The 12,345-nt window shown below is 37.2% G+C and overlaps 1 protein-coding gene across 2 annotated transcripts in view; it reads right to left on the reverse strand.

Annotated features, from left to right (window-relative positions):
- The window catches only part of dis3l2 (DIS3 like 3'-5' exoribonuclease 2), a 97,843-nt gene that overhangs the window by 67,473 nt on the left and 18,025 nt on the right, over window positions 1–12,345 (reverse strand). For both annotated transcript variants that reach the window (XM_042717633.1, XM_042717632.1), the window contains exons 4-5: window positions 11,352–11,405; window positions 10,820–10,921 (exon numbers count right to left, since the gene is read on the reverse strand). In XM_042717633.1, coding sequence (XP_042573567.1) covers window positions 10,820–10,921; window positions 11,352–11,405 — 156 coding nt within the window. The remainder of the gene's footprint in view (window positions 1–10,819; window positions 10,922–11,351; window positions 11,406–12,345) is intronic.

The raw sequence follows: 12,345 nt of genomic DNA on the forward strand, positions 1-12,345 counted from the left end.
CTATTAATATATATATATATATATATATATATATATATATATATATATATATATATATATATATATATATATATATATATATATATATATATATATATATATATATTTATATAATACATTTATTTTATTAACACTGTTATTGCATTACACTTGCCTTTCTTGTTTCAGAAAACAACTTTGTGCATCTTAAGGAATAATAGCACTTTGGGCATACTGTTGTATATCCCATCAGACTGCACAACAGTGCCTACTGTGGCTTCAACACCTGTGAACATTTATTGACTGTCTTCTGCACACGAAGAATGTTGTGACTTGGACACCTCACCTCTCCAAGATACTTTGAAGGACCTATCTGATAGGTAAGACTCAAACCACTGGAGTGCGGTTCCTGAGATGCCCTTTGTCAGTAGGGTTGACAGGAGGATCTGGTCATTAATATATCTTAATAGTGTGAAAACGGTGCTGATTCTGCACTATTTTCCACATTTTGTAGTGCTAATTATGGTGAGAAATCTGTGCTGGATTGGATTTAAATATCCTAAAATAGATGAGAGTACTAAACTACATTTACGTTACATATACCTTTAGTCATTTAGCAGATGCTTTTATCCAAAGCGACTTACAAATGAGGACAATGGAAGCAATCAAATGATTATGCAAGTGCTATAAGCTTCAGTTAGCTTAATGCAGTACACACAGCAATGTTTTTTAAATCATATAATAAATAAGAAAAATAATAAATAAATAAATAAATAAAACAAATAGATAGAATACAAAAAGATTAGAGAAGCTAGTGTTAGTTTACTTAATACATATAAAGAAAACAAGCTGTTGGTGAATAAATAGAATGCAAGTCTAATGGGGCATGTTTTTTTAAAGAATAGAATTAGAATAGAGTTAGAGGGTCAAATAAAAGATAGAAGAGATGTGTTTTTAGCCGATTCTTGGCTAAGGACTCAGCTGCTCGGATTGAGATGGGCATGTCATTCCATCAGGAGGGAACATTTAATTTAAAAGTCTGAAGTCAGGCACAGAAGTCAGAAGTAATGAATTAAGGTAAAGGGGTGCTGAGCTAGTGGTGGTTTTGTAGGCAAACAATTAATGCCATTAATTTTATGCGAGCAGCTATTGGTAGCCAGTGCAAATTGATAAACAGAGGTGTGACGTGCATTCTTTTCAGATCGTTAAAAATTTATCTTGCTGCCGCGTTCTGGATTATTTGTAAAGGTTTGATAGAACTGGCTGCAAGACTTGCCAAGAGAGCATTGCAACAGTCCAGCCTGGACAGAACAAGAGCTTGAAGTCAAGTCACCTTTATTTATATAGCGCTTTTACCAATACAGATTGTGTCAAAGCAAATTTACAGTATTAAATAGGAAAATAGTGTCAATAATACAAAATGACAATAGTACACACTCAATGTTCAGTTAAAGATAGTTCATTAAATTGAGTAATGTCGTCATTCAGCTCAGTTCAGCTTAAATAGTATCTGTGCAATCAAGTCGACTATATCGCTGGAAATGTCTTCAACTAAGCAAGGTGACAGTGGCAAGGAACCAAAACTCCATCGGTGACAGAATGGAGAAAAAACCTTGGGAGGAACCAGGCTCATTTGGGGGGCCAGTTCTCCTATGGCCAGGCGAAACCAGCAGTTCAATTCCAGGCTGTAGATGCCATACTTCTAACGATGTAGCAAATACATTGTGTGTTATGGCAAGTGTTGCCGGTTCCGGTTGTCCTAATTAATGCAGCCTAAAAATTCTTTAATGGATTTGAATATTAGAAATATGTTAGTGTGTTATGTGTATGCCAGTTTAAAGAGATCTTAAAGAGGTCTTTAATCTAGATTTAAACTGATAAGAGTGTGTCTGCCTCCCAAACAATGTTAAATAGGTTATTCCAGAGTTTGGGCGCTAAAAAGGAAAAGAATCTGCCGCACGCAGTTGATTTTAATATTCTAGGCATTATCAAATTTCCAGAGATTTGAGAATGCATTGGATGTGGAAACCTATATTGCAATAAGAGTTACCGGGTTAATATGGTCATACTTCCTGGTTCTAGTAAAAACTCTAGCTGCTGCATTTTGGACCAGCTGGAGTTTGTTTATTAAGCGTGCAGAACAACCACCCAATAAAGCATTACAATAATCTAACCTTGAGGTCATGAAAGCATTAATTAACTTTTCTGCATTAGACTTTGAGAGCATAGGTCGTAATTTAGATATATTTTTGAGATGGAAAAATGCAGTTTTACAAATTCTGGAAACGTGGCTTTCAAAGTAAAGATTGCTATCAAATAGCACACCTAGGTTCCTAACTGATGACGAAGAATTGACAGACTAGCCATCGAGTCTTAGTGTTCTAGGGTATTACATGCAGAGGTTTTAGGTCTGATAATTAACACCTCTGTTTTTTCAAGCTGATCAACATGGATATTAAAATCACCAACAACAAACTTTATCTGCAGCCAGCACAAACTCAGATGGAAAATCAGCAAATGCTTTACTAAAGTCTGTATGGTGCCCTGGTGGCCTGTATACAGTAGCCAGTACAAACATCACAGAGGATTTATCATTAACACTTGTTTCTTTGGATAATGTTATATGAAGCACCATTACTTCAAATGAGACTCTTTCACCTAGATATACGACTATAGAGACTGTGTCTGTTCCCCGAACTAGCAAATACAAAAAATTTAATTTTATTCAACAAATTAAAAACAGATGTAATATGGATGAACAAATTATAAAGCTTGGCATATTGAATATCAGATCCCTTTCTACGAAAGCACTTTTTGTAAATATGATCACTGATCATATCTTAGATGTGCTCTGTTTGACAGAAACCTGGCTAAAACAAGATGATTACATTATAACGAGTCTACCCCCCCAAGATTACTGTTATAAACATGAGCCGAGTCCAAAAGGTAAAGGGAATAACAATCTTACTGATTCAAAGCACAGGGGTAAAGTCCGCCTCTAAATGGCTCAAAAAAAGGAAAATTACATTTATTTTCTAAGTGGCCTAGTCAAACTTCTGACTTAATCACAATTGAGATAATGTGGCAATGGGCAGTTCAAGCATGAAAACCCTCCAGTGTGGCTGAACTAAAGTAGTTCTGCAAAGAAGAGTGGGCCAAAGTTCCATCACAGCACTGTCAAAGACTGATCTCCAGCTATTGGAGATGGGAAGATAGTGCTGTTAAAAGGGGCACAACCAGATTTTATATTTAAGAAGTCAATTAGTTTTTTTCCACATGGGTGATAGGTGTTGGATTGCTAAATAAATATATACATTTGTTTACTCAGGTTGCCTTTGTTTCATGTTGTATTTCATCTGAAGATCTAGTATGAAATATACACAAAAACAGAAGAAATCAGGATGGGGCAAATACATTTTCACAGCACTCTATTAATAATATATGCAAAGAGAAGCTGACATGCATCATGACATGCTACTTCTATCTTTCATTATGCATGCAACTTTTTTTTTTTTACCTCACATTGAAAATTTCTAATCTTAATTTAAGTTTATAAGATTAATGGTGCATCCCAAATCGCGTACTTGTGCACTATTATGACAGGTTTTTTTAAGTATGAATAGTGCGAGCAGTGCGTTCACACTGAAAATTCCAAAAGGTAAAAGTGCACTTTAAATGGTCATGAAACCCCGTTTCAGCACTAGTTAGTTCTCACCGCAGTTTAAAAAAAAATGCTAAAAAAGTGGGCGTGATGCAGTGCTGAAGAAGGCACATCAATGCCTCTTCTTCCTGAGACGGCTGAGGAAGTTTGGAATGAGCCCCAGGATCCTCAGATTATTCTACACTTGCACTATAGAGAGCATCCTGACAGGCTGCATCACTGCCTGGTTTGGAAACAGCACCGCTGGCACCGCAAAGCTCTGAAAAGGGTCGTGTGAACTGCCAGCCACATTGTTGGAGGTGAGCTTCCCTCCCTCCAGGACATCTACACCAGGCGGTGTATAAGGAAGTCCCGGAGGATCATCAGAGACTCCAGCCATCCGTCCCACAGACTGCTCTCTCTGCTGCCCTCAGGAGGACGTCTCCGCAGTATCCGATCCCGCACTAGCCGACTGAAGGATAGCTTTTTCCCTCAGGCTATCAGACTTATGAACAGTCTGAACTAATATACCCTACAGCATACTCCACAATATGGTATACCACACACTGCACTTTAACTTTAACAGTTCAACACCAAACTATTTAATACAATAATCTACCTGCTACCACTGGATTCCATCCAATGCACATCCATAACATTTCTGTATCCAGCCCACGTACACTCTGTTGCACCTTAGCATATTTTCATGCGTATATATGTCTACATAATGTAGAATGTGTACATTCTGTGTATACAGTTTAATGTGTAGTGCTAACTGTATGCATGTACATATTGCGTAAAATGTGTAGTGCTAACTGTAAGTATGTCCAATAGTACACTGTGTGTACTGACTATATGTATGTGCATATTGCATATTTTCACCTGTTGAAGTCTGTATGGTTATATGTTAACTGTTTCTGCAATTTCTGGAGCACGCTCCCAAGAATTTCACTCACCAAACACATGTGCTGTGGTGATGTGACAATAAAAGTGACTTGACTTGACCTGACTTGATGTAAATTTAAAACCCGGAAGATGAAAATAGCTCAAAAAAGCTTCAAATTAACCAGTTTTCTCCAACAGTTAAAATTATCGGATGCTAACTTTGTCTTCTATGATGTGCAACACAAACACCTCTGCTAAAATCTCAAAAAAGGAGTCTGAGGTTTCATGACCCTTTAAAGGGGTCATATGATGCGATTTCAAATTTTCCTTTCTCTTTGGAGAGGAATTTTCCTTTCCTTTCTCAAATTTTCATTTCTCTTACAAAGAAGATCTGTAAAGTTGCAAAGACTAAAGTCTCAAATCCAAATTTGAGATATTGAGATATTGAGATATTCTTTATAAAAGTTAAGACTCGTCCACGCAGATATCCGCTTTGTCATGCCTGGGGCTGATCCATGCTGGTCGCTGAGGAAATACATCAACTTTCCACTTTGGATCACAGAATGGGCTTTCACCATGGATGAAGTGGAGTCCAGCCCGGGGTCGTCACATGTGGTTGCCCCAAGCACAAGGAACGCTCCTTCGTAGAATCTGCCTCAAGCCGCCCGCCTCTGCTCACTCAAGCCGGCCACGGCTCACTCTAGGCCTCCAGCCTCTGCTCACTCAAGCTGTGTGACGCCGTTTCATTGAGAAAGCGAAACTACTTTGTTTTTGCCTTCCAAAAGAAGACACTACTAGAAATCATGTTTATATCACGTTCATAATGGGTTTTATGTTTATGTCTCGTCGCTCCGGTCGGACAAGGCATCACAATATGTAAAGAGGAGCAATATTTCCATCACACGCTTGAGGCATAAGGCCAATCACAACGCGCTGGATAGCTGGCCAATCACAGCACACCTCGCTTTTCAGAGCGATGAGCCTTGTAAAAATTGACGCGTTTCAGAAGGCGGGGCATAGAGGAGAAACAATAATGTACAATATGTGGAAAATAATGTGTTTTTAAACCTTAAAACCGCATAAACATTTCATTACATCAAATACACAAAATAATGTTTTTTTAGCAGCATAATTTGACCCCTTTAATAGAGTTCCAACACCTTGGTTAAATTCAAATTCAAAGACCTTTCAAGGACTTTCCAGGTCCAATACCCTCAAATTCAAGGACTTAAATGTGACACTTCATGTGAGAGTAGGCATGGGACGATTACCGGTTTCAAGGTATACCGCGATTTGAAAATGTCACGGTTTCAAAACCACTAATATTTTCCATAATACCGTTCCTGCGGTATGTGCTGTTTTCCATGTCTCCTCAATGACTGAAAGAGTATGAATCCCTCAGGCAGAGTGCAGTGCAGAGAGTAACACTGACACCTCCTCCTGTTGGTGCAAGCGAGCGGTCAGTCATGTGTGTGTAGGATGGCCGAACTTAAGGCCCAGGTACACTTCACATTCAGCGTTCCTTTCAGTCTCGTGCACAGCCGTGTCCGCACCGCTTACAAAAGTTATCACCCGCAGATGAGCGCGGACGGATGAGCTCGACACATGCGCAGTACCACAAGGTGTGCGGCTGCTGGCGAGTCCTCTTGATGACGAAAATAACGTAATGCTGACGGTGTGCAGACGGCCGAAATATACTTTGGTCTTTACGCGATCGGCAACTGGCCGTTTATACCTTATTGCAACTCTCTGTTCTGGACTTGCACAAACTGCGTTGCAATGCAATCATTTTCCAAAATGTAATTTATGTGAAAATATGAAGTCTGTTAACGCCCATTAACACAGGCCAGAGACGCTGAAGACGGACGCACAGAGAAAAATTATGTAGCAGGCAGATCGCTCACTGTTTATGATGCACAAACTATTGGAAGAAAATCCTCAATATTGATTTGGGGGTTTATATGAATGTGTTTCTGAGGGGAGCTGACTGTCTTCTGAAAAGTTTACTTGGTATAATTTCACAAAGCTTGTCAGAACATTGTTTTTGCTTAAAATTGGGTTACTATTAAATCAAATTATGTGTATGATTTTTATTATATAACTAGATGATATGAATTGATATAAATGATATGTATATGAATTATATAACTAAAATTAAATAACTAATTACAGATTTAGGTTAAATAAAGATGTCAGTCTTTATTTATTTTTATTTTTTTAAGGAAACAAATTCAAAGATTTCTTCCTGGTGTGTGACGTGTGCGCACGTTCTGGCTTAGTCTGCGCAAGCACTGGAAAGCACCAGAAGTGATCACTCGTGCGTGTACGTCACTCATTGTTTACACAGAACAGAGATTGAAGGTAAGACAGCTGATAGAAATGGTACTAATTTGAGTTTATCCGGGATGTTTAAACCAACGTAAAAGAAAACAATTACGTATGCTCGCGCAAACTCATCTGGGAGTGGTGAGTTTTCACGCATTCCCATTTTCTGATCCTTCTCTCTTGAAGTTATGGTTGATTGCTCTTCGGCTGGATATCAACACACCCATAAACTTACTAAAGTTGAGGAGGGTCTGCAGCGATAATTTTTCCCCTGATGATTTTACAAACCAAGGAGTGGATCGCATAGTACTGACATCATCAGCTGTGCCTATGGTGTTTCGCATCCAACGGAGGTATGTGAACAAGGTCTTTGTACGTGTCCTTTCTATTTGTAAAGCTGGCATTACAAACAATGAGCAATAATATGTAGTTTTGATGTAAGTTAGTAAAACCAATTTTTGGGGGGGTTACTTGCATTTCTATAACTACTACTTTTTTATATGGGCACCATATATTTGGTAAGAATGGTTTTACATGAGAGCGATATCTAGTCAAACCAATGTGAAACTATGTGTCCTACTCATAAGGGTGCAGTCAATGATAATAATACTACTACCACTACTAATAATAATACACAGTGTGTATTCATGTTCGTGTAGCTCTACTTAGTGTTGACTTTGAAAACTAAAACCTCCAAAACAAAAACAAATACTACACAATAATTAATCTTTAATCCTAAATTCCTTTCATCACTCGAGCCTCCAACCCCTTCAGGATGCGAGGCAAGGACACAAGGAAAAGATGCAAGGACGTAGGAGTTGAATCAAGCGAAATTATATATCCTCGCTCCTTTTAGCGTCACTTCAAATCGTCATCAGCTGCGCTAAAGGGATCCGCCCTTATGTTGTTAAAGCTTGTTATTTAAGACATTCATAATAAAGATTAATAAAGCAAGATGCCCTGTTTGAAATATATGGCATGCATGGTTTATTTAAACTGCAAAGGTAAAATATAAATGTGGTTGTGTACAAGAGGTAAAAACAATATAAATACTGTTCGTTTTCTCACACAAACCGTTCGTTTCGTGTCTTAGGCCATCAATGTGTACTTACGATGGGGAATTGTTTAATTTGGACTTGTTCTTTGAGGTGGTGACCATAGACCTGCATTAAATGACTGACAGACAAGAACGGTTTGACCTAAAAATATCAAAATTGAAACTACTGCGGAAACAAAGACAACTACATCTTGGATGCCCTTGATAAGCTAAAACATACCAAAATTTAATTTCAAAGTGAACTATCCCTTTAAGGTTATCATACCGTCAAAATCTCATACCGGCCCATGCCTATGTGAGAGCAAGGTTACATTGTGTTACCTTGTAAGATACATTGTTACAGTTTTCATGTGTCAAACAACTATGCAAAAAGCATTTTTTTTTTTTTTGGCCATATGACAGAGGTCATATATTCTATTTGTCGTATTTCTGTTTTGCATAAAACTGTATTGTAAAATGATGTGATATTAACTTTTGCAGTAGGGTTGCCAACTTCAGTAAGGGACAACTATGATTCTTTATAGGAAAATAAGGGACAGAATAAGGGACGCTCAAAAATATTTGTACTGTACCACCTAGAGTATGTAATTTCCATGTCTGCAGTGAAGTATGTGTATAAAAGGTCTATAAAAGGTTCTCAGAAATAATCACATTTGTTTTGCTTAACCTATGTACAATTATTCTAAAAATAAAGTTTAATGTCAAAAAAAACACATGTCATACACAAAGCATCGGCCTGAGTAAATTTTACCACTATAAAATTGTGACTGCGTAAGTGCATAAATTTAGGAGGTGAATATACTGTAAAATTACAATATATGGATTTGAAAGTATAACAACTAAATGTCTATGAAACTTCAATCAATAAAGCATTGTTTTTTAAACAATGACATTTAAAATTTTGAACTAAAATGTTTTTGCAACCATGTAGCCTATGAATTCAGGAAAATGAATATTTTTCAGTTAAAGAAAACTTTGAGTGTGTAGGCTGCTTTTAGTGCTTGAATTTGTTCTTCAGTATTATTGAGGTCCAGGTTTAGGTATATGCTAGAAGTTACAATTTTAAAAGCATTAGCGCGAGCCCCACTCACTGTGAATTGGGAGTGACCAGGCGGCAGAGGATTCTGCAAGGTCTTAAAGCCTTCCTTGAGTGGCTACGTTCGCATTTCAAACAATGATTTGTGCATAAAGAATGATTAATTTGTTATTGTATGGTCTAGACCAGCCCTTCTTAAAGTCGGACTCCAGATCGGGAGGGGATTCGATTCCGGAACCGCCTCCACTTTGTATTTCAAGTGCACTACTCTTATCACTCATACCTCCATGCCACACACACAACGGACCAGTGTTGCAGTTTTACTGACTTTTTTGTAAGACAAAGCGCATAGCAACTAGCAATATTTTGGATAAAACTTTCAGATTTCATTCAACAGAATAATGTCACCGGTTTCGCCCCGCGAGCGCAAGGTTTTTCCAGATTGGCAGAGTTTTAGCCGCACATTCAACTGACCTAACTGCTGCAGACTAGTGAAATGAATGAGTACAAAACAGCATTTCCAAAAACCTGTCACTGTTGACTGTCTGGGAATATGAACATGAATGTAGTTCGTCTGTAACTGTTAGGCCTAAATATGCACATATTTTCTTACACAGATGGACGTTTGTGCTGCATGATATAAATAAAGTAATATAGACCTAATTCACTGCTGTATAACAGCATATTGCAGTTATAATTCAAGATGTTTGCAATTAAGTTGAAGTGACTTTAGGTTACATTGTAGTACTATACTAAGTACTATTTGAGAAACAGAAAATATGCACATGAGAACCGCTTCATTGGGCATTTAGTTGTATCAAAATGCAGTAGGGTACTTTATGTAGCTAACAGTTTAGAGAGTAAATGCAAGTATGACTTAATGACATAATGCATATGATAATTGCATATATAAAGTTGAATTGTTAAATGAAGTAATAAGCATGTTTAAAAAAAACAAGTTTCGTAATAATTATTTCGGACTTTTTCACATTGATGAGAATTCAGATTCGGACCTTTGAATGTAAACTTTGTGAACCCCTGGTCTAGATGGTCATACAGCATATGCCTGCGAATACGGGACAAACTGCATTTCATATAGCTTTCATGCGGAACGCTTCTCTGATGCCTTAAATACGGGACAATTCCGCATTATACGGGAAGGTTGGCAACCCTATTTTGCATGGATTTTATTGAAAAGAGCTTAGGCTCATGTAACCAGAAGTTTCAAGATATATTAATATGCTTAGGTTTTTCTTGCCTCATGGGTTTACATCTTAACAAGCAAAGCAATTCAACATTAACTTCATGGTGTGTCCGTGAAACACTGAGGTATCATCGTAGTAGTTTCATGCGAGCGTGAACATCATGGCAAAGTACCTCAAGCGGGAAACACTTAAATGTAATGCGTAAATGCGCATAACTAAACTAAATCAAGCAAGCTAGTATGCCACAAAGTGTTGGCGAAATAACACATTAGCGGACCGGAGAGAATAATATGGATTTTTTTCCAGAAAACTTCTTGCACAAAATAAATTCAAGGACTTTCAAGAACCTGTATCTACGTAGGTTTATTTTCAAAATCTTTCCAGGGCCTTGATTTTTTTTTTTTTTTTTTTAAATTCACAAACATTCAAGGACCCGCTGGAACCCTGCTTTAAATACCCGGATGATGCACTTAAATAACCAAAAAAAAAGGTGTGGAATGTTGGACACTTCATGTAGTCACTGCACAATTAGCCATAACAATTAGCCATGAGTTATGTGAGGTAATAAATTTTTCTGCTCCAGAAGTTATAATCCATGTCAGGAAGTCATGAATAGATGGGTAGAGAACACTAAAAATTATCAAATAACGATTAGTTAATTGTCAAAATTTAAGTACATTTTGATAAAGTACCTTCCACTGTTCAGGGGGGAGGACTTTCACCACAACAACATCTCCATTGAGAGCCCTGTTACGAGCTGCAATCCCATCCAGAAAGATATCAGCTGACCCATCCTGTACCAAAAAATACAATTCACAAATAAAAATTTGCATCAAATAAGAGTTACACTTAATCAGAATTATGACAATGACAAAGCAACACCCACTACTAAACAAAAAGAGCTGGTCAGTTCTTTTTGAATGAGAATCATGATTATGCTAGCAACCATTTGTGTTGTAGTCAGAACTATTTGCCCCCTTGGTAAACATAAGCAAAGGCTGAAGGCTGAAAATAAATCTGCACTGTTTACACTTTTGAGCTTACATTAAAATAAAAAAAAATTAGAGGTGGCAGAGGTTTAATTAGAGGGGTTAGAGAAAATGCATGGCGAGGAGAATTGTTCCAGTAATAATTCTGACCACAACTTAATGTTTGATAGTACGTTTAACTTAAGGGTACACTGTATATGTTCAATATTATGTGCAAGGGTGAAAAAATACTCACAGGAGACGGGACAAAAGCTTCCTTGTACTTCTTAGGGTTTATTCTCAGGACTCCTTAAAGAGAATGACATTTAAATATTTAAAATATGCCAAATGTTTAAATAGTTGTCCATTTTGAGATTTTACTCTACAGAATAAGTGACCATAATAAGCCAATGTACAATTTAAGTCCACTTGTTATTTTTATTTTGAAATATTTAAAACATGTAGCATGTTACACGAAAACAATGCTGTTTGAGAAGTAACCCAAATATGCTAAATATATATGAGATATAGAATTGATAATGAAACTGTCTGGGCATTGATAAGAATAAAAAAAACATCAATTACAACCTAGTATATAAAGATTTTTTTTTTTTTCCTAGTGAAAACTGTTTTGCTTTAGAATATAAAACCATGGAAGTTCGTTCATTCTCGTGAATGTTTCCATTCCTCCACAAGCGCACGTGAGCCTGGCTTTACAGAAACTCACTAATCACAGAGACAGAACAACAACACCCAGACTCTGTTTTAATTATTCTTGGGGTCTTTAAAAAAGCAAATCTCTCCCGTGAATTGCCAAAATACAGACAGCACATTACATGTCCCACCAGAGACAGTAATATATTGGATCACTGTTACACCACAATAAAAGATGCATTTCACTCTGTTCCACGGGCAGCTTTGGGGCACTCTGATCACTGTTTAGTTCATCTTATACCGACCTACAGGCAGAAACTAAAATCAGCTAAACCTGTATTAACCCTCAGGAGTCGACTAACGCAGATAAGCGTTTTATGGCATATTCTCCTGATAAGACTGAAAAGAACTTAAATTAAACTTTCAGTTTTGATCGTATAGATAAGAGCAATACATCAATCGAATCTGTAAAGGGTCTACTTTTATTTGTATACACACATAATACCAACAAAACTTTGTTTCTTTTATAAAATAAAGAAAACAAACAGAGTGTGCTGTCTGCTGCCTTGGTTCTGCGTGATCCTCATTTAGAAACG

This window comes from Cyprinus carpio, chromosome B2, assembly GCF_018340385.1.
Source record: "Cyprinus carpio isolate SPL01 chromosome B2, ASM1834038v1, whole genome shotgun sequence".
Lineage (NCBI taxonomy): Eukaryota > Metazoa > Chordata > Actinopteri > Cypriniformes > Cyprinidae > Cyprinus > Cyprinus carpio.